The sequence below is a fragment of the Leucoraja erinacea genome, chromosome 2 (assembly GCF_028641065.1).
Source record: "Leucoraja erinacea ecotype New England chromosome 2, Leri_hhj_1, whole genome shotgun sequence".
In the NCBI taxonomy this organism is placed as follows: Eukaryota; Metazoa; Chordata; class Chondrichthyes; order Rajiformes; family Rajidae; genus Leucoraja; species Leucoraja erinaceus.
In genome coordinates, this window is record NC_073378.1 from 135,193,110 (window position 1) to 135,220,725 (window position 27,616).

At 50.6% G+C, this 27,616-nt stretch overlaps 1 protein-coding gene across 1 annotated transcript; it reads left to right on the forward strand.

Moving 5' to 3' along the window:
- The first annotated feature begins 1,791 nt into the window (after positions 1-1,791).
- LOC129705584 (E3 ubiquitin-protein ligase TRIM7-like) lies at positions 1,792-26,804 on the forward strand. Its single transcript, XM_055649190.1, has 6 exons — positions 1,792-2,272; positions 7,706-7,801; positions 10,896-11,126; positions 14,558-14,580; positions 18,964-19,097; positions 21,348-26,804. Exons 1-6 carry the CDS (start codon positions 1,907-1,909, stop codon positions 21,866-21,868), a joined length of 1,371 nt encoding a protein of 456 aa, XP_055505165.1. The 5' UTR covers positions 1,792-1,906; the 3' UTR covers positions 21,869-26,804.
- Positions 26,805-27,616: the final 812 nt, after the last annotated feature.

The window sequence follows — 27,616 nt, forward strand, 5'->3', positions numbered from 1 at the left end:
CTGAGTTTCTCCGGCATTTTTGTCTACCTTTGATTTAGTTTAGTTCAGTTTAGTTTTAGAGATACAGCGCGGAAACAGGCCCTTCGGCCCACCACCCGAGTCCGCACCGACCAGCGACCCCCCGCACACTGATGCCCCTGTCCCACTTCGGAGACCTAAACAGCAACCTCTGGTGACCTTGCCCGCCACCCAAAAAAAAAATCAAGGTCGAGGTGACCTGCAACCTCCTACCACCTCCCGTGCACATGTTGAAAACCTTCCTCCACTATGAAGAAAACCGGCTTCCACTAGACCTGCGACTAAAAAAATATCGATTTACAAAAAACCTATTTACAGTCGAGGCCGGTTTTAATCATGATGAAAAAATAGCAGCAACCGAGATGAAGCCTCGACCACACGGAGACCACTTTCAACCATCAGGGAGAGTGACCAAAACCTCCGGTGACCTCACGGAAACCTTGGGTGGCGGGCAAGGTCACCAGAGGTTGCTGTTTAGGTCTCCTAAGTGGGACAGGGGTTTAACACTATCCTACACCCATTATAGACCATTTACATTTCCGCCAAGCCAATTGATCCACATTCCTGTACGTCTTTGGAGTGTGGGAGGAAACCGAAGATCTCGGAGCAAACCCACGCAGGTCACGGGGAGAAGGTACAAACGTCAGGATTGAACCCGGGTCTCAACAACTCTAGCACTGCACCACTGTGATCTTGGCATCATAGTTTGTTGTGGGCTGAATGGCCTGCACTGTTCTATGACACCCTATATACCAGGGAAGGGATATTGCTTGCCCCAGGGGACACATGAGTGTGAAGCTCGTTTGTTACCTGTTCCTAAACAAGAGGAGTGGCATGTGAAGCCAGAGGATGGGATGTAGGTGGAAAGGAGGGGGGGGGGGGTGATGGGGTGAGGGGGGAATGGGGAGAGTGGGAGAAACAGGGTGGGGCACAGGGAATGGGGGGGGGAGGGGGAGAGAAGGGGGTGATAGTGTCAGCTAAAACTGGAGTAACACAGTGGGTCAGGCAGCATCTGTGGAGAGAAGGAACGGGTGACGTTTGGGTGTTGGACCCTCCATCATGAGTTCAGGGAGGAGCAGGCCATTCGGCCCATCGAGTCTAGACAATAGACAATAGACAACAGGTGCAGGAGGAGGCCATTCGGCCCTTCGAGCCAGCACCACCATTCAATGTGATCATGGCTGATCATCCCCAATCAGTACCCCGTTCCTGCCTTCTCCCCATATCCCCTGACTCCACTATTTTTAAGAGCCCTATCTAGCTCTCTCTTGAAAGTATCCAGAGAACCCGCCTCCACCGCCCTCTGAGGCAGAGAATTCCACAGACTCACCACTCTCTGTGAGAAAAAGTGTTTCCTCGTCTCCGTTCTAAATGGTTTACTTCTTATTCTTAAACTGTGGCCCCTGGTTCTGGACTCCCCCAACATCGCAAACATGTTTCCTGCCTCTAGTATGTCCAGACCCTTAACAATCTTATATGTTTCAATGAGATCTCCTCTCATCCTTCTAAACTCCAGTCTACTCCTCCATTCACATTCTGTCTGGTCTCCATTGGGTTGTGAGGGGATGTTTGTTGGTCCGGTTGGCGTGTGTGTGTGTGTGGGGGGTGGGGGGGGGGGGGGGTGTTAGGTGTGGACACTGGGCGTGTGTGAGGGGGAGCGGTCAGTTTTTGTCCATTGGGCTAGCAGGGCGGGGCCGGGCCGAAGGGCGTGTGTGTGTGTGTGTGTGTGTGGGGGGGGGGCTGGGGAAGGGTTAACCCCGGGCTGTCCTGTCCTGTCCTGTCCTGTCCTGTCCTGTCCTGTCCTGTCTCTGTCTCCCTCTCTCTCTCTCTCTCTGTGTCTGTGCTGCCGGCTCCGCTCCCCGCGGTCACTCTGCTGCTGCCGCCGCCCATGGACACCCCGGTGCCGGCGTCGGACTGCGCCGTGTGCCGCTCCCCCGGTCTGGCCGCCAGTGCCCGGCGTCTGCCCTGTGGTCACCGCCTGTGCTCCGACTGTGCCCGATACTCGGATACAGCGCTGGGTGGAAGCCTGGACTGTCCCACCTGTAGTGGCCCCGTCACTGCCCCGCTCCCCGCACTAGATGTAGCAACAGTAGCAGCAGGTGGACGGGCCGAGCGGCTGTGTCCCCAACACGGGCAACCCCTACAACTCTTCTGTCAGCAGGACGGACAGTGTGTGTGTACATCGTGTATGGACAGTGGAGCTCACCGGGAACACACCGTCACATCGCTGGATACTGCCCGGGACTCGCTCAAGGTAAACACACAGGGGTAGACAAGGGGGTGACAAGGGGGGAGACAGGGGGGTGACAGGGGGGTGACAAGGGGGGGTGACAGGGGGGTGACAGGGGGGTGACACAGGGGGGTGACAGGGGGAGACAGGGGGGGAGACAGGGGGAGACAGGGGGGAGACAGGGGGGAGAGAGAGGGGGAGAGACAAGGGGGGGGACAAGGGGGTGACAGGGGGGGGAGAGAGAGAGGGGGGGGAGAGACAGGGGGAGAGAGACAGGGGGAGAGAGAGAGGGGGGGATACAGGGGTAGAGACAGGGGGTAGAGACAGGGGGGGAGAGAGGGGGGAGAGAGGGGGAGAGACAGGGGGGAGAGACGGGGGGAGAGACAGGGGGTAGAGAGAGAGAGAGAGGGTACATAAGGGGGGTACAGAGACGGTGGCATAGAGAGAGGGGGGGCAGGGACAGACGGGTGCAGGCCAGCTGGGGGCTGGGGAGAGAGGGGGACATGGAGGGGGGGGGGGGGTTGGAGAGAGAGGGGACGCTGGGGAGGGAAGAGACGGTGATGGAGGGGCGTAGAGGTACAGAGGGGGTGCAGACAGAGTTTAAGAGAGATGGCCACAGTGGGACGCGGGGAGAGAGGGGTTCGAGGAGAGGAGGTACAGAGGGGGTAAGGGATGTAGAGAGTGTAGGGGTAGAGGGACAGAGGGGCACAGTGGTGTAGAGAAGTGCAGAAAATACAGGTGTGGACAGGGAAGGGCAGAAAATACAGGTGCAGGGAGAGGGAGAGGGACAGGGAGAGGGACAGGGAGAGGGAGAGGGACAGGGAGAGGGACAGGGAGAGGGAGAGGGAGAGGGCCAAGCCAATTAGCCTACAAACCTGTGGGTCTTTGGGGTGTGGGAGGAAAGCCACACGGTTTCTCACGGGGAGAAGGTACAAAGCCCGTACAGACAGCGCCCATAGTCGGGATTGAATATAAATATGATCATTGATCTATTTCATCTATTGCGTTACTCTGCCGCTGCGAGCTGTAAGCACTGTTAAAGCAGCAACTCTACCGCTGTGCCACCGAGTTACTCCAGCTCTGTGTGTCTGTCTATATTCTGCCTTCTCTTGTCATTCCTACCTGTTGCATGCTGAGATTATCTGAGTTACTGTCAATCTTAATTAAATCTGTAATTTATATTTAATCTATCGCATTTCTGTGGCCATTCTGATTTAATTTTATCTAACACCGCCCATATTATATTTATTAGTTGATCTAATATGTTAATCTAATTACGGCAATATTTTTTTTTAATCAATCAATAACACTTTTTTATTTATATAGCACATTTAAATCAACATGTTTTAGTCAACAAAATAGAGAGAGTACAGAGGAGATTTACTAGAATGTTGCCTGGGTTTCAGCAACTAAGTTACAGAGAAAGGTTGAAAAAGTTAGGGCTTTATTCTTTGGAGCGCAGAAGGTTAAGGGGGGACTTGATAGAGGTTTTTAAAATGATGAGAGGGATAGACAGAGTTGACGTGGATAAGCTTTTCCCACTGAGAGTAGGGAAGATTCAAACAAGGGGACATGACTTGAGAATTAAGGGACTGAAGTTTAGGGGTAACATGAGGGGGAACTTCTTTACTCAGAGAGTGGTGGCTGTGTGGAATGAGCTTCCAGTGGAGGTGGTGGAGGCAGGTTCGTTTTTATCATTTAAAAATAAATTGGATAGTTATATGGACGGGAAGGGAATGGAGGGTTATGGTCTGAGCGCAGGTATATGGGACTAGGGGAGATTATGTGTTCGGCACGGACTAGAAGGGTCGAGATGGCCTGTTTCCGTGCTGTAATTGTTATATGGTTATATGGTTATGTTGAACAAAATATGATTAAATAAAATTATTTCCAAATTTTTAATACTGTCCAATTTATGATATTTCTGATTTATTGATCTAATACTGTCAATAATCTGATCGAGTCAAGCCAAGTTTATTTGTCACATACACATACGAGATGCGCAGTGAAATGACAAGTGGCAATGCTCGCGGACTTTGTGCAAAAAGACAAACACACAACCAACCAAACAAACTACAAACAGAATCACATATTCTTTTCCATGTTAAATATTGTGGGCGGAATGAAAAAGTTTCAGTAAAGTCGTACTTGTATCTAATTGATGATATAGAAACATAGAAATTAGGTGCAGGAGTAGGCCATTCGGCCCTTCGAGCCTGCACCACCATTCAATATGATCATGGCTGATCATCCAACTCAGTATCCCGTACCTGCCTTCTCTCCATACCCCCTGATCCCTTTAGCCACAAGGGCCACATCTAACTCCCTCTTAAATATAGCCAATGAACTGGCCTCGACTACCCTCTGTGGCAGAGAGTTCCAGAGATTCACCGCTCTCTGTGTAAAAAAAGTTCTTCTCATCTATGATTTGTTATCAAGTACTGTTGGCGTTATGCTTTATTTTATCTAATATTGCGAAGTTCTGATTTTTGTTTATTCTAATTTTGATATTTCTGATTTACTATATTGCCCATATTCTGAATTCACAAGTTCTAGGAGGAGAATTAGGCCATTCAGCCCATCAAGTCCACTCTGCCATTCAATCATGGCTGACCTATCTCTCCCTCCCAACCACATTCTCCTGCCTTCTCCCCATAACCCCTGACAACCCCTGATCAAAAACTATCTAAGGTTACGCACCACACAAGAAGTGGTGAATCTGTGGAACTCTCTGCCACAGAGGGTAGTTGAGGCCACAGTTCATTGGCTATATTTAAGAGGGAGTTAGATGTGGCCCTTGTGGCTAAAGGGATCAGGGGGTATGGAGAGAAGGCAGGTACAGGATACTGAGGTGGATGATCAGCCATCATATGGATGGCGGTGCAGGCTCGAAGGAAATTGTCTATGTTTTCTATGCAAATAGCTGGAGAGACTCAGCGGGGGGCAGCGCATCAATGGAGCGAAGGAAACCCTTCTTCAGACTTCTATCTTCAGACTAAATTTAGACTTCAAGAATCTATCTATCTCTGTTTTAAAAATACCCATTAACTTGGCCTCCACAGCCTTCCGTGGATTTATTTCATCTAATTATTCATGTTATATATTTTTTAATCTAATGCTGATCAAATTCTGATTTTTTTTAAACTAATTATTTCTCTGGAGTTGTACCACTATATTCTGCCCACTGTTTCCCTTCTCTTTACATTATCTGTAGCAAGCAAAGATAGTTAGTCTGGATATTAGACTCTATCCAGTTCATTTGGATATTACCATTCTATTTATCTGCATTTTCCCTGTGGCTGGAACACTATATTCTACACTCTGTTTCCTTTTCTCTTTTGAACTACCTGGTGTGATCCGACCAGTTTGCTGGCAGAAGAAGAAGTCTGAAGAAGGGTTTCGGCCAGAAATGTTGCCTCTCTCCTTCGCTCCATAGATGCTGCTGCACCCGCTGAGTTTCTCCAGCATTTTTGTGTACCTTCGATTTTCCAGCATCTGCAGTTCCTTCTTCAACACCCTGTAGCTGTGTTCTGTGGACGGCTAGGTTGTATGTGTGTACAGCATTTTCTTTGACTGGATAGCACACAAACAACAGCTTTTCACTACACCTCAGTACATGTGACAATTTCTAAAGAATGGTCTCGCTGCCGAAATGTTGCCCATTCCTTCTCTTCAGAGATGCCGCCTGTCCCGCTGAGTTACTCCAGCATTTTGTGTCTACCTTCAGTGTAAACCGGCATCTGCAGTTCCTTCCTACACAGTCATTGCAGTCACCGAGTTAAGCAGTGTGCCACCCACAAGTTGTCTCCTTGCTCCTAATTACCCCCTTGAAGCACTTGGGAAGGGTGTGGAGGGACATGTGTCAAATGCAGTTTCATGTAAAAGGAGCAGAATTAGGCCATTCGGCCCATCAAGTCTACTCCGCCAATCAGTCATGGCCAATCTATCTTCCCCTCTTAATCCCATTCTCCTGCCTTCTCCCCCATAATCCTTGATAACCGCACTGATCAAGAATCTATCCATCTCCACCGTAAAAATATCCATTGACTTGACCTCCACAGCCTTCAGTGGCCATGAATTTCACAGATTCACCACCCTCTGACTGAAGAAATTCCTCCTCATCTCCTTCCTAAAAGTACGTCCTTTTATTCTGAGGCTGTGCCCTCTAGTCCTAGACTCTCCCACTAGTGGAAACATCCTCTCCACATCTACTCTATCCACTAATCGTTAAGTTTCAATGAGGTCCCACCCCCTCATCCTTCTAACTCCAGCGAGTACATGCCCAGTGCCGACAAAAGTTGTGGAGACGCAATCGAAATTCCAGGTGGTGTTCCGGGCCAATCCGGGGATGTGAACTCTGACCCAGTGCCGACTTTTCCATGTGACGTTGATCTGCGTTTATAGGGACCTTCATTTTGAGTGTGATGTTAACATGTTTGGGAATTGAGCGAAAAGGTGAATCTACTGTAAAACGTTTCACATTGTGTACGTGCTCTAACACTAGGATAAGCGCTCAACCAAGAAAACCCAAACTCAATGCCAAAAGTAGTATCTAAACCCCTTATACATACTTAACCTATAGTTTGTGCGGCACGGTGGCGCAGCGGTAGAGTTGCTGCCTCACGGCGCCAGAGACCCGGGTTCCATCCTGACCTTGGGCGCTGTCTGTACGGAGTTTGTACGTCTCCAAATCTGAGGAAGGACATTATTGCCATAGAGGGAGTGCAGAGAAGGTTCACCAGACTGATTCCTGGGATGTCAGGACTGTCTTATGAAGAAAGACTGGATAGACTTGGTTTATACTCTCTAGAATTTAGGAGATTGAGGGGGGATCTTATAGAAACTTACAAAATTCTTAAGGGGTTGGACAGGCTAGATGCAGGAAGATTGTTCCCGATGTTTAGGGAAGTCCAGGACAAGGGGTCACAGCTTAAGGATAAGGGGGAAATTCTTTAAAACGGAGATGAGAAGAACTTTTTTCACACAGAGAGTGGTGAATCTCTGGAACTCTCTGCCACAGAGGGTAGTCGAGGCCAGTTCATTGGCTATATTTAAGAGGGAGTTAGATGTGGCCCTTGTGGCTAAGGGGATCAGAGGGTATGGAGAGAAGGCAGGTACGGGATACTGAGTTGGATGATCAGCCATGATCATATTGAATGGCAGTGCAGGCTCGAAGGGCCGAATGGACTACTCCTGCAGCTAATTTCCATGTTTCTATGTTTCTATGTTCTCCCCGTGACCTGCGTGGGTTTACTCCGGGTGCTCCGGCCTCCTCCCACACTCCAAAGACGTGCCGGGTTTGTAGGCTAATTGGCTTCAGCAAAAATTGTAACCTTGCGATGGTGTGAGTGTACGGGGTTGTCACTGGTCGGCACCCACTCGGTGGGCCGAAGGACCTGTTTTTTTCCCACGCTGTATCTCTAAAGTCGAAAGAGTTCAAACCTGCTCTCTCCCCAGGCCAAGCTGCTCACCCGTGTGAAGACTCTGTTCCAAACTCAACAGAATTGTCACTTCAAATATCAGGACCTGAAAAAGACAGAGAATGACATAAAGGTAAGTGTGGGCATGGAACTGTGGGCGGGGACGTGGATGGCAAAGTAATGGCACTTTCACGCTGGTTTGACTGAAGTCGTTCAACGTTATTGTCGTATGACAACAGACAATAGACAAGAGGTGCAGGAGTAGGCCATTCGGCCCTTCGAACCAGCACCGCCATTCAATGTGATCATGGCTGAATAAGGGCTTGGACACGCTAGAGGCAGGAAACATGTTCCCGATGTTGGGGGAGTCCAGAACCAGGGGCCACAGTTTAAGAATAAGGAGTTAGCCATTTAGAACGGAGACGAGGAAACACTTTTTCTCACAGAGAATGGTGAGTCTGTGGAATTCTCTGCCTCGGAGGGCGGTGGAGGCAGGTTTGCTGGATGCTTTCAAGAGAGAGCTAGATAGGGCTCTTAAAGATAGTGGAGTCAGGGGATATGGGGAGAAGGCAGGAACGGGGTACTGATTGGGGATGATCAGCCATGAACACATTGAATAGCGGTGCTGGCTCGAAGGGCCGAATGGCCTCCTCCTGCACCTATTGTCTATTGTCTTTTGATGAACTGGGCTGATTCCAACACTCTCTGCAGCCTCTTGCGTTCCTGTGTGTTGGATTGCCGTACCAGGCCACGATGTGAGGATACTGCCTACAGGGCATCTGTAGAGGTAGGAAGGCTGATGACAAGAAATAGTTTAGGTTTAGTTTAGAGATACAGTGTGGAAACAGGGCCTTTTGCCCACCGAGTCCACGCCGACCAGCGATCTCCCCCCCCCCCCCCCCCCCCCCCCCCCCCCCATACACCAGTTCTATCTGACACACTAGGGGCTATTTACAGAAGACAATTAATTGTAAGCCCGCACGTCTCTGAGACGTGGGAGGAAGCCGGAGGACCCGGAAGAAACCCACGCGGTCATGGGGAGAACGTGCAAACTCCGCACAGGCAGCACCGGCAGCAGTGTGCAATGGGGAAGCAGGAACTGGTGCAAGGGAGGAGACGAGGCGTGGAGATAGATGGGCCAGGATCACGTTGAACGGCAGCGCGGGCTCGAGAGGGCCCCCCCGTGTTCACGTCTAGCAGGACGGTAGGTGTGGGGCGCGGGACCAGCACCTGTTCCCTCTGATCGAGGGAAAGGGATGGAGTTGTAGAAAAGGTGGCTCAAGAGACTGCAGGGGCTGCAACCTTGTATTCAACACAAGGTGCTGGAGTAACCCAGCGGGACAGGCAGCATCTCTGGAGGGAAGGAATGGGTGACGTTTCGGGTCGAGACCCTTCTTCAGGCTGAGAGTCGGGGGAGAGGGAAACAAGAGATATAGACGGTAAAATAGAGAAGTATAGAACAAATGAATGAAAGGTATGGAAAAAGTAACGATGGTCAAAGAGAGGTGGAGCAGTTTCAGTCTAAACAAAGGTCCCACACAATTGCTGTCTTCCTCCTGGTGATTCCATGTGGTTATAGAACTGTCACATTGTGTGTATTATCCATTATCTGTGTGTGTTGTGTGTACAGGCTTGTTGTGCTGCTGCAAGTAGGCATTTCATTCTTCCATACAACAATTAACCACGCTCAACTCTCTTACTCCCACTCATATCCTGCTCTCTAGACTGCTACCTTACTATATAGGATGCAGCACAGCACAGGAACAGGCCCTTGGGCCCACAATGTCTGTGCTGAGCATGATGCTGAGTTAAACTAATCTCCTCTGCCTGCACGTGATCCATATCCCTCCATTCCCTTCATACCCATGTGCCAATCCTAAAAGCCTCATGAATACCACGATCATATCTGCCTCCACCACGTTACAGGCACCTGATATCCTCTAGGTAAAATTAAATGCCCTTCATATCTCTTTTAAACATTTCCCCTTCCATTGTAATGCTGTACTTCGGACATACAGCGTGGAAACAGGTCCTTTGGCCCCACCGAGTCCCCCCCCCCCCCCCCCATGAACCCCCCGCCCCCCCCCCCCATAAACCCCCCCTCCCCCATAAACCCCCCCCCCATGAACCCCCCGCCCCCATGAACCCCCCCCCCCCCCCATAAACCCCCCCCCCCCTGAACCCCCCCCCCCCCCCCCCCCCATCCCCCCCCCCCCCCATAAACCCCCCCCCCGCCCCCATAAACCCCCCCCCCGCCCCCATAAAACCCCCCCGCCCCCCATGACCCCCCCCCCCCCCCCCCCATAACCCCCCCCCCTCCCCCATAAACCCCTCCCCCCCCCCCATAAACCCCCCCCCGCCCCCATAAACCCCCCTCCCCCCCGCCCCCATAACCCCCCGCCCCCCCCCCCCCCACCCCCCCCCCATCCCCCCCCCCCCCCATAAACCCCCCCCCCTCCCCCATAAACCCCCCCCCCCCGCCCCCATAAACCCCCCCCCCCCCCCCCCCTCCCCCATAAACCCCCTCCCCCCATGAACCCCCTCCCCCATAAACCCCCCCCCCCCATGAACCCCCCCCCCCCCCCCCCCCCCCCCCCCCCCCATAAACCCCTCCCCCCCCCCCATGAGCCCCCCCCCCCCCCCCCCCCCCCCCCCCCATTGACCCCCCCCCCCCACCCACCATAACCCCCCCCCATCCCCCCCCGCCCCCCCCCCCCCATAATGAACCCCCCCCCCCCCACCCCCAAAAGCCCCCCCCCCCCCGAACCCCCCCCCCCATAACCCCCCCCCCCCCCCCCCATGAAACCCCCCCCCCGCCCCCATAACCCCCCCCCCCCCCCGCCCCCCATAAACCCCCCCCATGAACCCACCCCCATAACCCCTCCCCCCACCCCCATGAACCCCGTCCCCCCATGAACCCCCCCCCCCCATAAACCCCCCCCGCCCCCATAACCCCCCTCCCCCATGACCCCCCTCCCCCATAACCCCCCTCCCCCCCCCCCCCCATGAACCCCCCCCCCCCCCCCCCATGAACCCCCCTCCCCCATGAACCCCCCCCCCCCCCCCACCCCTGCATAAAATGTCCCCTCGGAAAATGTCCCTCAAAAGAAAGGACCCCCAAAGAAAGATCCCTTCACATGTGGAGGTGGGGGTGTCTCCCCTCCCCCTCCCCCGCCCCAGTGCCAGAGCATGTTAACGGACAGGCGGCCATGGTTTGTGGGTTGCAGACACAGATGGGCCGGCTGAAGGGGAACCTGGCGAAGAAGTTCTCGGAGTGGCGGGAGAGCCTGCGGGAGGGGGAGGAGGAGGTGCTGAGCATGGTGGACGAGGAGGGTCAGCGCCTGCTGGCCCACAGCTCCCGCTCCTCCCACATGCTGGACCGCACCATGGACCTCATCCAGCAGATCGACGAGCAGTCCCAGCGCCTGACACAAGAGGACCCCCTCGACTTCATCCAGGTATGTCCACCACGCCACACTCTCACACTCGCACACTCGCACACGCTGCTCCAGTTCACCGCCACCTCCAATGGTGAGAGGAGCACAACTAGCCCATTCGGCCCATCATGGCTGACCTATCTCTCCCTCCTAAACCCATTCTCCTGCCCATAACCCCTAACACCCTGTGTGGGAAGGAACTGCAGATGCTGGTTTACACCGAAGACAGACACAAAGTGCTGGAGTAACTCAGCGGGACAGGCAGCATCTCTGGAGCGGAGGAGGAATGGGTGACATTTCAAGTCGAGACCCTTCTTCAGAGTCCATTCCCACTATCCGGAGAAGCTGCCTGTCCTGCTGAGTTAAGGCCCTGTCCCACTTCACCACCTAATTCACAACCTCTGCCGAGTTTGCCCTTGACTTATACTCGCAGCATGGTCGTCACGAGGTCGTAGGTCGTTCGTAGCAGGTCGTGATGCTAGTCGTAGGTACTTGTGGCATCAAGTAGGTCGGGGCGTTTTTCTAGCCTGATGAAAAATGTCCACGAGTAAAAAAGGTTGTGAATGAGGTCATGAAAGTGGGTCAGGCCAGGCCCTTTTGGCTACCTCTGCCACCCATCCTAATTAAGAATCTATCTATCTCTGTCTTAAAAATATCCATTGACTTGGCATCCACAGCCTCCTGTGGCAGTGAATTCCACAGATTCACCACCCTCAGAGGAACAGTGAAGGTTCATGTCCTGTTCTGCATTGCCCAGAACAATAACCACAATGGAGTAAGTAATGGAACAGTTGTTTACTAATTAAACCACCATCATCGTAACTTGGCAACAAGATAAATAGCTGCAAACTTTCAAACTGTGTCTCCCTCCACCCCGGTCGAGACCCGCGCAAGTCTTGCTTCACCGTCCTCCGGTTCGAGGGTGTTTCCAATCTATCCCGGCAGGCAGGGATGTCGGCACGCCTGCACGGAAGAAACCTCCACCTTAAAAAATACCCAATGACTAGGCCTCCACAGCCATGCACCTCAAACCCTCTCATATGTTCATGTCATCGGAGCAGAATATATATGTGTAGGTCAGTTCAACAATCTGTATAAGAGGAAGGGTCTCGACCCAAAACAACACCCATTCCTTCTCTCCAGAGATGCTGCCTGTCCCGCTGGGTTATGCCCCTGTCCCACTTAGGAAACCTGAACGGAAACCTCTGGAGACTTTGCGCCCCACCCAAGGTTTCCGTGCGGTTCCCGGAGGTTGCAGGAGGTTGCAGGTAGAGGAAGCAGGTAGGAAGACTGACAAAAACCTCCGGGAACCGCACGGAATATGGTCTACGCTATATGGACACACTGGTCTGTTCTGTATTTATGCCTACTATATTGTGTTGTGCTGCAGCAAGCAAGAATTTCATTGTCCCATCTGGGACACATGACAATAAACTCTCTTGACTTGACTTGACTTGAATCAGGCCTTTCACCCCATCAAGTCTACTCCATAGAAACATAGAAAACATAGAAAATATGTGCAGCAGGAGGCCATTCGGCCCTTCGAGCCAGCACCGCCATTCATTGTGATCATGGCTGATCGTCCCCAATCAATAACCCATGCCTGCCTTCTCCCCATATCCCTTGATTCCACTAACCCCTAGAGCTCTATCTAACTCTCTCTTAAATCCATCCAGTGACTTGGCCTCCACTGCCCTCTGTGGCAGGGAATTCCACAGATTCACAACTCTCTGGGTGAAAAAGTTTTTTCTCACCTCAGTCTTAAATGGCCTCCCCTTTATACTAAGACTGTGGCCCCTGGTTCTGGACTCGCCCAACATTGGGAACATTTTTCCTGCATCTAGCTTGTCCAGTCCTTTTATAATTTTTATATGTTTCTATAAGACCCCCCCCCCCTCATCCTTCTAAACTCCGCCATTCAATCACGGCCGATCTATCTCTCCCTCTCAACGCCATTCTCCTGCCTTCTCCTCATAACCCCTGACACCCGCAGTAATCAAAAATCTATCTCTGCCATGAATATATCAACTGATGTCCTCCACAGCCTTCTGTGGCAATGAATTCCACAGTTCACCACCCTCTGCCTAAAGATCCACAGGTTACCACCCTCCGACTGAAGAACAGCCTTTTGGTTGCGGTGCTAACCAGTCAGCAGAGAGGCAGCACAATTGAGCCGTCCACAATGTACAGATAAAGTCAGTGCATGATAAAATCCAATTAAAGATGGTGCAAGGGTCTCCAATACAGAAGCCAATTAACCTACAAACCTGCACATCTTTGGAGTGTGGGAGGAAACCGGAGCACCCGGAGAAAACCCACGCGGTCCCAGGGATAACATGCAAACTCCGTACAGACAGCACCATATAGCCATATAACAATTACAGCACGGAAACAGGCCATCTCGACCCTTCTAGTCCATGCCGAACACGTATTCTCCCCTAGTCCCATCTACCTGCGCTCAGACCATAACCCTCCATTCCTTTCCCGTCCATATAACTATCCAATTTATTTTTAAATGATAAAAACGAACCTGCCTCCACCACCTTCACTGGAAGCTCATTCCACACAGCCACCACTCTCTGAGTAAAGAAGTTCCCCCTCATGTTACCCCTAAACTTCTGTCCCTTAATTCTCAAGTCATGTCCCCTTGTTTGAATCTTCCCTACTCTCAGTGGGAAAAGATTATCCACGTCAACTCTGTCTATCCCTCTCATCATTTTAAAGACCTCTATCAAGTCCCCCTTAACCTTCTGCGCTCCAAAGAATAAAGACCTAACTTGTTCAACCTTTCTCTGTAACTTAGTTGCTGAAACCCAGGCAACATTCTAATAAATCTCCTCTGTACTCTGTCTCTATTTTGTTGACATCCTTCCTATAATTGGGCGACCCAAAATTGTACACCATACTCCAGAATTGGCCTCACCAATGCCTTGTACAATTTTAACATTACATCCCAACTTCTATACTCAATGCTCTGATTTATAAAGGCCAGCACACCAAATGCTTTCTTTACCACCCTATCTACATGAGAATCCACCTTCAGGGAACTGTGCACAGTTGTTCCTAGATCCCTCTGTTCACCTGCATTCTTCAATTCCCTACCTCAGCTCCCGTAGTTAGGACCGTTCTACGCTGTAAGGCAGCAACTCTACCGCTGCACGACCATAGCTGTGGAAACAGATACAACCATGACTTTCAAAGGACATTTGGGCAGATATAGGGGATTGGAGGGATGAGGGCCAAATGCAGGCAAATGGGACCAGCCAACTCGGCCAGCATGGACAGGGTGGGCCGAAGGGCCTGTTTCCGTGCTGCACAGCTACCACGACTCTAAACTCCTCCGCGCCGTTTCCGGCACCTCCCCTTCTCCCGCTGCCGTTGGTTTACCGGGTGTAATCATTTAAAACCGTGATCTAATCGCCTCTCTCTCTCTCTGCCTTTCTCCCACCCAGGCCGTGAAAGAACTCCTTTCAAAGTAAGTCCGTTACAGCCGTGAGATTGTCGTATGCTGTTAAGCCTGAAAGATCGCAGAGAGGATTTCCCAGCTTGTTACCAGGACCTGTAGGTCTGAGCTATAGGGAGAGATTGAGACCAGAACACTATACCTTGGAGCACAGGAGGATGAGGGGTGATCTTATAGAGGTGTAAAAGATCATGAGAGGAATAGATCGGGTAGATGCACAGACTCTCTTGCCCAGAGTAGGGGAATTAAGAACCATAGGACATGGGTTTATGGTGACATGGGGAAAGATTTAATAGGAACCTGAGGGGGCAACTTTTTTTTACACAAAGGGTGATGGGTGTATGGAACGAGTTACTGAAGGAGGTAGTTGAGGCAGGGACTATCACAACATTTAAGATAGGTACATGGACAGGACAGGTTTAGAGGGACACAAAATGCTGGAGTAACTCAACGGGACAGGCAGCATCTCTGTAGAGTAGGACAATAGGTGCAGGAGTAGGCCATTCAGCCCTTCAAGCCAGCACCGCCATTCAATGTGATCATGGCTAATCATCCACAATCAGTACCCCATTCCTGCCTTCTCCCCATATCCCCTGAATGGGTGACGTTTCGGGTCGAGACCCATCTCTCCCAAATGGTCTCCCATTCCTTCTCCCCATAGATGCTGCCTGTCATCTTGAGTTACTCCAGCAATTTTGTGTCTACCTTCAATTTAACCCAGCATCTTTCCTACAGGTTTAGAGGGAAATGGGCCAACACGCAGGCAGGTGGGACTAGTGTAGCTGGGGGGCATGTTGGTTGGCTAGGGCAAGTTGTGCTGAAGGGGCTGTTTCCACACTGTATGATTTTTGATGAAAACATTTTGAGAGGAGTGAAAATAATTTTGCTAAGTTGACGGCAGGAGGTGTTTGTAATTGAAAAGATATGGGCAACGGAGGCAGCTGGTTGGACGAAAGCCAGAGATGTAAAGACACAAGGCGTGAGACAAAAGGATTGAAGAGTTGTGAATTGTGAAGCTAGAGGAAGGAATGGAGGGAGGGTGAGTCATGGTTGTGAGTCCAGGTGGGGGCATAGATGGGGGGGGGGGGGGGGGGGACATAGCTATTTAAAATATCTTTTAATTTTGGCGTGGAGGCAGGTTCTCTGGATACTTTCAAGAGAGGGCTAGATAGGGCTCTTAAAAATAGCAGAGTCAGGGGATATGTATCAGGGGGATTGAGTATAGAAGTTGGGATGTAATGTTAAAATTGTACAAGGCATTGGTGAGGCCAATTCTGGAGTACGGTGTACAATTTTGGTCGCCTAATTATAGGAAGGATGTCAACAAAATAGAGAGAGTACAGAGGAGATTTACTAGAATGTTGCCTGGGTTTCAGCAACTAAGTTACAGAGAAAGGTTGAACAAGTTAGGGCTTTATTCTTTTGGAGCGCAGAGGTTAAGGGGGGACTTGATAGAGGTTTTTTAAAATGATGAGAGGGATAGACAGAGTTGATGTGGAAAAGCTTTTCCCACTGAGAGTAGGGAAGATTCAAACAAGAGGACATGACTTGAGAATTAAGGGACTGAAGTTTAGGGGTAACATAGGTAACTCCAGGACAAGGGGTCACAGCTTAAGGATAAAGGGGAAATCCTTTAAAACCGAGATGAGAAGAACTTTTTTCACGCAGAGAGTGGTGAATCTCTGGAACTCTCTGCCACAGAGGGTAGTTGAGGCCAGTTCATTGGCTATATTTAAGAAAGAGTTAGATGTGGCCCTTGTGGCTAAGGGGATCAGAGGGTATGGAGAGAAGGGGTACGGGATACTGAGTTGGATGAAGCCATTCATTTGAATGGCTCAGGAGAGGGCCGAATGGTGGCTGTTGTGAGGGGGAACTTCTTTACTCAGAGTGGCAGCTGTGTGGAGTGAGCTTCCAGTGAAGGTGGTGGAGGCAGGTTCGTTTTTATCATTTAAAAATAAATTGGATAGTTATATGGACGGGAAGGGAATGGAGGGTTATGGTCTGAGCGCAGGTAGATGGGACTAGGGGAGAATACGTGTTCGGCACGGACTAGAAGGGTCGAGATGGCCTGTTTCCGTGCTGTAATTGTTATATGGTTATATGGGGAGAAGGCAGGAACGGGGTACTGATTGGGGATGATCAGCCATGATCACATTGAATGGCGGTGCAGGCTCGGCCTACTCCTGCACCTATTGTCTATTGTCTATTGTCTATTTTGAAAGAAGTTTGTTATTGCAAGTGTGAAACTCTTTAACATTTGACCTCTTTCCCCATTGATACAATTGGTTTTGGATTTCCATGGTTCTTCAGTATGCAACAGTAGCGTTTAGCAGAACCATCTGTATCTTGGTTCAGGGTTACTCTGTTGAACAGTGTAACATTGGCTGCTACTTCAAGGCCATCGGACACAGAGCATCAGTGAGGGGAGGCCTGCTTCAGTATCTCTGTAAACTGGGCAGCAGAAGGCAATAGATACATGTTTTGTGTTACTGCGGAGGGGTGGTTACTGTATCCAGCTCCAACTTGAGAACAAAATTGGCCACAAATCATACTTGTGACCTAGAGGTGGCTCAAGTTCATCTAAAGGCCCTGTCCCGCGATGCGAGTTTACCCAAGAGCTCTCTCCAGTAAAGAACAAACTCGTTGTAAGTACGTAGAATGTACGTGGCGGGTACGTCGGAGCTCGTGGATGTCTCGTAGCGGCTCGTAACACTAACGGCAGGTACTCGGGAAACGCGGAAACCCGTGAAGTTTTTTCAACAGTGTGAAAATTGTCCAAGAGAAAAAAAATACTTGTGATGAGGTACCACGAGTTTGATTTTGTTTTTAACTCGGGAGAGCTGTTGGGTGAACTCGCATCGTGGGACAGGGGTTTTAGTTTTAGCTTAGATTTACCTTCCATCCCAACAGCGGGTGCTGTCTGTGTGGGTTTGCACGTTCTCCCTGTGACCATGTGTGTTTCCTCCCACGTCCCAAAGACATTGGGCGTTGCAGGTTAATTGGCCTCTGCAAATAGTCCCCAGTGTGTGTAGGATGGAGCAAGTGCAGGGCCAAAGGGTCTGGTCCCATTCTGTATCTCTAAACAACACAAACTAAATTGCCCCTAGTGTGTAGGGAGTGGATGGGGAGACTAGGATCGATGGTTGGCGTGGGCTGAAGGGCCTGTTTCCGTACAAAAGCACTAGATCCCTGTAGGTTTTCAGGCTCAGAGGGGTCAGGAAGCCAGTCTCTTTAGTTTGGTTTAGAGATACAGCGCAGAAACAGGCCCTTCGGCCCACCGGGTCCGCGCCGACCAGCGATCCCCGCATATTAACACTATCCTACACACACTAGGGACAATGTTTACATTTACACCGAGCCAATTAACCTCCAAACTTGGTGTGTTGGAAGAAAAATAAAAACTCGGAAAAAACCCACGCAGGTGACGGGGAGAACGTATAAACTCCATAGAGACAGCACTCATAGTCTGGATCGAACCTGGGTCTCTGGCGCTGTGAGGTAACAACTCTACTGCTGTGCTACCCTGATTCCTAAGACCTCCTATTTGAGATGGTCTTGTGAGCTCCCTGTACTGATTACTGCCCCCCCCCTCCCCCCCGAAGTGCCCCTGAGGGAGGAGAGGGGGTGGAATAACACTGCACAAGATGCTTCATCGGGCTGAGATTACGAGAATGATCCCAGGAATGAGTGGGTTAACATGTGATGAGCGTTTGTCGGCACTGGGCCTGTATTCGCTGGAGTTTAGAAGGACGAGGGGAGACATCATTGAAACGTACAGAATAGTGAAAGGCTTGGATAGAGTGGATGTGGGGAGGATGTTTCCACTAGTGGGAGAGTCTAGGACCAGAGGGCACAGTCTCAGTATAAAAGGATGCACCTTTAGAAAGATGAGGAGGGATTTCTTTAGAGGGTGGTGAATCTGTGGAATTCATTGCCACAGACGGCAGTGGGGACCAAATAATTTAAAGCGAAGATTGGTTCTTTAACCTGAGATTATGGGGAGAAGGCAGGAAAATGGGGCTGAGAGGGAAAGATAGATGGCAGAGTAGACTCGATGGGCTGAATGGCCTGGTTCTACTCCTATGGCTTGAACTATGAGATGATTTGAGGTGAATGGCTGTGAAGACCAAGTCAATGGATATTTTTAACATAGAAACATAGAAAATAGGTGCAGGAGTAGGCCATTCGGCCCTTCGAGCCTGAGATTGATAGATTCTTGATTAGTACGGGTGTCGGGGGTCATGGGGAGAAGGCAGGAGAATGGGTTTGAGTGGGAGAGGTAGATCAGCCACGATTGAATGGCGGAGTGGACTTGATGGGCCGAATGGCCTAATTCTGCTCCTATCACGTGAACCTATGAGTCCGTGCCAAGTGAATGTTTCTCTTCCGTTTCAGGGCCTCAGAGGTACAAAAGCAGAAGATTCCAACTCACCACAAGGACACGCTGAACATGAACCTGATATCTGACTACACCAAGGAGAGGGTGCAGAACTCCATGCTCTATCACTCCGCCATCACCAGCATTGTCGGTGAGTTCTAGAGACCGACAGGAGGAGAGGGAGCTGGGTTGAACGCAGAGTATTTTACCAGGGGGGAGGGGGAAATCCAGGACCAGAGGAGATAGGTTTAAAGGGCCTGTCCCACACTACGAGGTAATTCAAGAGTTCTCCAGAGTTTTCCCCTGATTCGAACTCGGAGAATGTCCGTAGCGGGTCCGTAGGAGTTCGTGGATGTCTCGTAGCGGCTCGTGCAAGCAAAAAGTAACAATATTTTTTATTACGAGTATTTTTTTTACTCGTGGACATTTTTCATGCAGTGTTGAAAAAACGTTACGAGTTTACCGGATGTCCTACCGTTACTCGTACGAGCCGCCACGAGTCATCCACGATCTCCTACGGACATTCCCCGAGTTCGAATCGGGGGCGGGGGGAACTCGGGAGGGCTCTTGAATTACCTCGTACAGTGGGACAGGCCCTTTAGTTGTGAGTGGAAAGGTTTAATAAGGAGGCACGGTGGCACAGCAGTAGAGTTGCTGCCTCACAGCGCCAGAGACCCGGGTTCGATCCTGACTACGGGGGCTGTCTGTATGGAGTTTGCACGTTCTCCCCGTGACTGTGTGGGTTCCCACCGGGCGCTCGGGTTTCCTCCCACACTCCGAAGACGTGCGGGTTTGTAGGTTAATTGGCTTCTGTAAATTGTCCCTGGCGTGTACAGGATAGTACTAGCGTGTGCGGGGATCGCTGGTCGGCGCAGGCTCGGTGGGCCGAAGGGCCTGTTTCTGCACTGTATCTCCGATACTAAAAACTAAATACAATCTTCTAAGGAAGTAGAGGTGGTGATGGGCTGTGTTTGTGGTTGCGTCAATGTGCTGAGTCCAGGACAGATCTTCAGAGATGTGCATGCCCAGGAACTTGTCGTTAGGTTGTCATTACAAGAAACTGCAGATGGTCGCAAAATGCCAGAGTAATTCAGCGGGAGAACATACGTGATGTTTTGACCCGAGAAGTCACCTATTCATGTTCTCCAGAGATGCTGCCTGACCCACTTAGTTACTCCAGCACCTTGTGTCGACCATGCAATTATTGGATGTGGAGAGGATGTTTCCACTAGTGGGAGAGTCTAGGACCAGAATAAATGGAAGTTCCTTTGGGAAGGAGATGAGGAGAAATTAATTTAGTCGGAGGGTGGTGAATCTGTGGAATTCTTTGCCACAGAAGGCAGTGGAGGCCAGGTCAGTGGATATTTTGAAGGCAGAAATAGATAGATTCTTGATTAATACGGGTGTCAGGGGTTATGGGGAGAAGGCAGGAGAATTGGCTTAGAATGGAGAGATAGATCAGCCATGATTTGAATGGCGGAGTAGACTTGATGGGCCGAATGGCCTAATTCTACTCCTATTTCTTATGACGTCATGACTCTCTCCACTACTGTTCCCAGGCAGGTTTGTTTTGGGGGGTGGGGGGGGGGGGGGGGGGGGGGGGGAGGTCAGTGCCCGTGATAGATCAGGCGGTGTCAACCACTCTTGACTCTCAGATGTTCCTGATCTCCAAGTGTTGGGCTAGTTCATAACTCACTGGAGCAGAATTAGGCCATTCAGCCCATCAAGTCTACACCATTCAATCAAGGTTGACCTATCTTTCCCTCTCAACCCCATTCTCCTGCCTTCTCCCCATAACCCTTGACACCCGTACTAATCAAGAAGCTGTCAATATCTGCTTTAAAAATACCTAATGACTTGGCCTCCACCGCCGTCTGTGGCAATGAGTTCCACAGATTCACCACCCTCTGTCTAAAGAAATTCCTCCTCATTTTCATTCCGAAGGAAAGTCCTTTTATTCTGAGACGATTGCCTCTGGTTCCTAAAACCTCCCACTAGACTTCAAGACTTTAGCGATACAAGCACGGAGACAGGCCCTTCGGCCCACCGAGTCCACGCCGACCAGCGATCATTCTAAACCCTAGCGCTATCCTACACACTAGGGGCAATTTGCAATTTTGCTGAAGCCAATTAACCCACAAAGCTTTGGGATGTGGGAGGAAACCGGAGCACCCGGACAAAACCCACGTGGTCACGGGGGAGACCGTACTGACGGACCGCATCCGTAGTCGGGATGGAACTTGGGTCTCTGGCGCTACTCTACCGCTGCGCCAACGTACTGCCCCAACGGAAGCGCCCTGTCCACGTCCACTGTGTCCAGGAGCCCCCCTGGACTGGAGCACGGCTGGTGTGGGTCAGTAGGTCAACGCGGATGACACTGTCTCTCTCTCCCTCTCTGCAGGTGAGTGGGCTCGGCTGACCTTGGACCCCAAGACGGCCTACTGGTTCCTGACGGTGTCAGAGGACGCCCGCTCCCTGAGCTTCGGCTACGACCTGCAGCCGTACCCGTCCAACCCCGAGCGCTTCCGCACCCACCGCCAGATCCTGTGCTGCCAGAGCTTCTCGTCGGGCTACCACACCTGGGTGGTGGAGGCGGAGGGCATCGCCTGGGGTATTGGCGTGGCCTACGGCAGCATCGCCCGCGAAGGCCTCACCTCAGACCTGGCCAACAGCGACAAGGCCTGGTGCGTCCACTTCAGCCACGGCACCCTGACCGCCAGCCACTCCGGAGCCCACACCGACATCATCAGCGACCCCACCTACAACAGGTTCCAGGTGGAACTGGACTTTGACATGGGCACTGTCTCCTTCTACCAGGTCAACCACTCCCTCAAGCACCTCCACACCTTCAAGACCACCTTCAGTGAGCCCATCTTCCCAGCCTTCTCCTGCTTCTACATCTCATCCCTCAAGCTCTGTTAAATCAACCCGTACCTTCAAATCACCTGTAGTTTAGTGTGCGTGTAGATAGGAACTGCAGATGCTGGTATATACTGAAGATAGACACAAGGAGTAACTCAGCGGGTCAGGCTGCATCTCTGGAGAAAAAGGATTGGTGACGTTCTTCAGAAGGTTTAGTGTGGTTTAGTCTGGATAGATACCTAATGCTGGAGTAACTCAGCGGGTCAGGCAGCGACTCTGGAGAAAAAGGATGGGTGACGTTCTTCAGAAGGTTTAGTGTGGTTTAGTTTGGATAGATACCTAATGCTGGAGTAACTCAGCGGGTCGGGCAGCATCTCTGGAGAAAAAAAATGGGTGACGTTTCATAGAAACATAGACAATAGGTGCAGGAGTAGGCCATTCGGCCCTTCAAGCCTGCACCGCCATTCAATATGATCATGGCTGATCATCCAACTCAGTATCCTGTACCTGCCTTCTCTCCATACCCTCTGATCCCTTTAGCCACAAGGGCCACATCTAACTCCCTGTTAAATATAGCCAATTAACTGGCCTCAACTACCTTCTGTGGCAGAGAATTCCAGAGATTCATTCCTCTCTGTGTGAAAAATGTTTTTCTCATCTCAGTCCTAAAAGATTTCCCCCTTATCCTTAAACTGTGACCCCTTGTCCTGGACTTCCCCAACATCCGGAGCAATCTTCCTGCATCTCGCCTGTCCAACCCCTTAAGAAATTTGTAAGTTTCTATAAGATCCCCCCTCAATCTTCTAAATTCTAGCGAGTACAAGCCGAGTCTATCCAGTCTTTCTTCGTATGAAAGTCCTGACATCCCAGGAATCAGTCTGGTGAACCTTCTCTGTACTCCCTCTATGGCAACAATGTCTTTCCTCAGGGTCGGTCGGGACCTGTTAGGTATGTTCTTCAGGAGGTTTACTGTGATTAGGTTTGGTTTAGTTTGGATAGACACAGAGTGCTGGAGTAACTCAGCGGGTCAGGCAGCATCTCTGGAGAAAAAGGATGGGTGGCATTCTTCAGAAGGTTTGGTGTGGCTTTGTTTGGATAGACACAAAATGCTGGAGTAACTCAGCGGGTCAGGCAGCATCTCTGGGGGAGAAAAAATAACATTGGTGATATTTCGGGTCGGGAGCCTTCTTCAGTCTGAAGAAGGGCCCCAATCTGAAACATCACCTATCCATAAATGCTGCCTGACTCGCTGAGTTACTCCAGCACTTTGTGTCCATCTCCCCAGTCTTGCTGGTGTGGAGAGCACCATTCAATGATTCACACAGTTACAGGGGTCAGGAGAATGGGCGGGTTGGTCAGGAGGTGACCACTGACACACACGTATGATAAAGTGATCCTGGTCCTTCAGAAGAGTTTGTTGAGTTTAGATGGACGCAAAGTGCTGGAGTAACTCAGCGGGTCAGGCAGCATCTGTGGAGAAAAAGCACAGGGTGGCACGGTGGCGCAGCGGTAGAGTTGCTGCCTTACATCGCCAGAGACCCGGGTTTGATCCTAGCTACGGGTGCTGTCTGTATGGAGTTTGTACGTTCTTCCTCTGACCACGTGGGTTTTCTCCGGGTGCTCCGGTTTCCTCCCACACTCCAAAGACGTGCAGGCTTGTGGGTTAATTGGCTTGGTGTAAGTTTAAACTGTCCCTAGTGTGTAGGATGGTCAGATAGTGTATGGGTGATGGCTGGTTGACGTGGACTCGGTGGGCCGAGGGACCTGATTTTTGTGTCATTTCTCAAGTCTAAGGACGATTCAGTTGGAGGCCCTTGTTGAGACTGTTTGATTGATTGAAAGCTACAGCACGGACACAGGCCCTTCAGCCCACCGAGTCCACGCCGACCATCGATCACCCTTTCACACTAGTTCTATGTTGTCCCCCCTTTCTCATCCATTCCCTTCAGGCAGGAGGGGAATTTACAGAGCTGTCTGTGTGGAGTGTGCACGTTCCTCCTGTGGGTTTTTGCCCAGTGCTCTGCTTTCAGATTCAGATTCAGATTCAACTTTAATTGTCATTGTCAGTGTACAGTACAGAGACAACGAAATGCAATTAGCATCTCCCTGGAAGAGCGACATTGAATACGATTTCAATAAATAAATCTGTTTACATGGAACGAGTGTACCTGTCCCCCGCACAAAAACCGGCCATTCGGCCCACTGAGTCCGTGCCGGCCATAGTGCACCTGTGGGCACACTAATCCTATTCTCCCACATCCCAAAGATGTGCGGGTTTGTAGGTTAATTGGCATCTATAAATTGCCCCTAGTGTGTAGGATAGAACGAGTATACGGGTGATCAATGATCGGTGTGGGCCGAGGGACCTGTTTCCATGCTGTGTCTCCAAACTAAACTACACACTAGGGGAATTTACAGAGGCCAATTAACCTACAAACTAGCACGTCTTTGAGATGTGGAAGGAAACTGAAGCATCCGGAGAAAACGCACGCGGTTACGGGTATAACGTACAAACTCCATACAGACAGCACTGGTGGTCAGGTTCGAACCCAGGTCTCTGGCGCTGTAAGACAGCAACTCTATCCGCTGTTCTGATCGTATGCAAATATCGTATAGCGGAACAAGATAGGCCACTCCTGCTAAACGCAATGGGCTGACGTGTAGTACGCAACGGAGTGGAATGTGGGCCTTTTTTTCATCCATTTCAGTAACCCGACCTGACCCGACCCGACTCGCAGTGTAATCAACATTGCGGGGGAACAGTTTGTGCTAATAAATTATAATTCTGAAAATGAGGGGAAGATTTTCACCAAAGAACTTTTATTTTTACGAGGATGTTTCCGTAACCGGCTCCCGTCTCCGCACTAGTATCTTTGCTCCGCTACGGGATCTTTGGTGCGGAGACGGAAGCCGGTTACGGAAATGGGGCCGAAAATGACCCATGAATCTGCCCGTGACCGTACTACGTCTTTATCGTCAAGTGGGCCATCTTGCTCGCTAGAGGATCGTAGGGGCTGAGGAAAGCTGGAAAATGAAGAAAGTCAGGACCTGTGTGGGAGGTAATAGCTCGACACAAGTGAGGGATGCAGCTGGTTGGAATAAGAATGGAAGGAAGGTGTGGGACATGTTGGAAGAGTTGCGGATTGTAAAGGTACGTTAGTTTCTTGCCACGTGTGCCAAGGTACTGATGTAAAAAAACTTTCACTGTCCCTCGATACACGTGACACTAAACTAAACCTGTCCCCCCGCACACTTAGCGGAAAAACAGGCCATTCGGCCCACTGAGTCCGTGCCGACCATAGTGCACCCGTGTGCACACTAATCCTATCCTGAACCACTCCCAATATGAAGAGATATAGAAACACAGTGCTGGAGTAACTCAGTGGGCCAGGCAGCATCTGGGGAGGAAGAAAAGACACAAAGTACAGGATTATCTCAGCGGGCCAGGGAGCAGAGAAGTCCGATGAAGGGTCCTGGCCTGAAATGTCACCCAGCCATGTTCTCTACAACTGCTGTCTGGCCTGAGTTACTCCAGCACTTTGTATCTTTTTGTAAGCCAGGATCTGCTGTTCCTTGTTTCAGCATCTTTGGAGGATGTGGATTGGTGACAATTTGAGCTGGGACCCTTCCTCGTATTCCCGACCAGTTTTACCCTCCCCTCCCCCACACTTCTTGGCCTACTAGGTCCACTGTTCACATCCATGTATCCCTCTCCTTTGCCAGTCTTCCCCAGCCAACAATGGACCATTGTGTGCTCCAGCAGTACACAAGTCAGTACACAAGAGTCGCCACATTTCCAGTGCCATCTTGTACCTTTCATGTTTCAAAGTTCTCAGATGAAGTGCCTTATCTTGGCCTTGAAGGCCCATAGTCCTGGCGACGGCACTGGTTTGGCAGGCCATGTGTTCCAGTTGTTCTGGGTGAGAAAGTTCCTTCTCGGATCCCCGATGAATCTCTTTCCCCTTCACTTTAAAAAAAATCTTCCTCTCCAAAAAAACCCAGGATCTACCTAATTTGAAACACTTCCGCTGCCATCTACGCATGAGTTCTGAGTAGTATAGGTTTATTATTGTTATGTGTACTTGGCTACAGTGCTATTCAATACAAACAAGTCAAACTCCAGTACAACAGGTAGAGCAAAGGGGGAAGATACAGAGTGCAGAATATAGTTCTCAGCATTGTAGCACATCAGTTCCACAGACAAAGTCCAATGTCCGCAATGGGGTAGAGGTGAATCGGACAGTACCCTAGCTTATGGAAGGACTGTTCAGAAGCCTGATAACAGAGGGGAAGAAGCTGTTCCTGAGTCTGGAGCTGTGCGATTTCAAGCTTCTTCCTGCCGAGAGCAGGGAGACGGAATGACCGGGGTGGGACAAGCCTTTGGTTGTGTTGGCTGCTTTTCTGAGGCAGGTGGAATCGATAGTGGGGAGTCCGGTCTGTGTGATGGGCTGGGCTACATCCACGACTCTCTGCATTTTCTTGCGGTGTTGGGCAGAGCTGTTCCCAAACCAGGCTGTGATGCTTGCCGACAGTGTGCTTTCTACGGTGCACCTGCAGAAGTCACTAAATGTGATGTAAGTAAGGAAACACGATTCACTGCCACGGAGTGAGGCCAAGTCACGGTGTAATTTTAAAGCGGAGTTGGTAGGTTCTTGTTTAGTAAGGACGTCAAAGGTTATGGGGAGAAGGCAGGAGAATGGGGTTGAGAGGGACAGATAGATCAGCCGTGATTGAGTGGCAGAGCAGACTCGACGGGCCGAATGGCCTAACGCTGCTCCTTTGTCTCATGGTCTTACGATTTTACGAGTGTCTGAGCCATATTCTCTGGTGGTTCCAATGTCTCGGCCCACTAACACCGATTCTTTTTCTTTCATTGCCGCCCTCTAGCTGAATATTGACCCAGCTGCTTCCCCTGCACCAGACCCTTTCCGGGTTGTACGACGTGTGACTTTGTGTGCTGTGACTTTCCTCCCCCAAATAAAGTGCAAACGCTTCACTTCCTCGTTGTCTTATTGTTGTCGAGTTTCAAACCGGCTGCAGGTCAAAGAGAAAGGAGTGTTCTGAGCCTACACTCGGGCAGGCGCAGCAGGTAGAGCTGCTGCCTCACAGCACCGCAGACCCGGCTTCCATCCGTGTGTGTGTGTGTGTGTGTGTGTGTCTCTCCCCCTCTGTGTGTGTGTGTGTGTGTGTCTCTCCCTCTCTCCCTCTCTCCCTCTCTCCCTCTCTCCCTCTCTCCCTCTCTACCTCTCTCCCTCTCTCCCTCTCTCCCTCTCCTCCCTCTCCCTCCCTTCCTTCCTTCCTTCCTGTGACCGCGTGGGTTTCCTCCAGGTGTTCCGGTTTTCCTCCCACATCCAATCCAGTCCAACTTTATTTGTTAAGCACTTTAAGACAACCAATGTTGACCAAAGTGCTGTACAGAAGAATAATGACAAGACATCATAAACAGACAACATAACAGAACATAACATAACAGCTCACATAAAGCACAAAAATTACATATGAAATACAACATTAAATTAAAAGACATAAAACATGAGTAAAAATAATAACCGCGCAATGAAGCAATCAAAAAAGAAATTAAATCAAGTAAATCAAGTCGACATCTTACTGGGTATCAAAGGCCACGGAGAAGAGATGGGTTTTAAGAAGTGATTTAAAAAGACATGCAAGATTGTAGGTTATGGGGAGAAGGCAGGAGAATTGGGTTGAGAGGGAAAGATAGATCAGCCATGATTGAATGGCGGTGCAGGCTCGATGGGCCGAATTGCGTAACCCTGCTCCTTTGTCTCATGGCCTTACGATTTTACG

Bases quoted from the DNA above. Each gene is read 5' to 3' on its own strand.
- LOC129705584 (XM_055649190.1), top strand. From the start codon at position 1,907: ATGGACACCCCGGTGCCGGCGTCGGACTGCGCCGTGTGCCGCTCCCCC. The intron at 11,127-14,557 runs GTATGTCCACCA...TCTCCCACCCAG, and splicing joins ACCCCCTCGACTTCATCCAG to GCCGTGAAAGAACTCCTTTC. The intron at 19,098-21,347 runs GTGAGTTCTAGA...CCCTCTCTGCAG, and splicing joins CGCCATCACCAGCATTGTCG to GTGAGTGGGCTCGGCTGACC.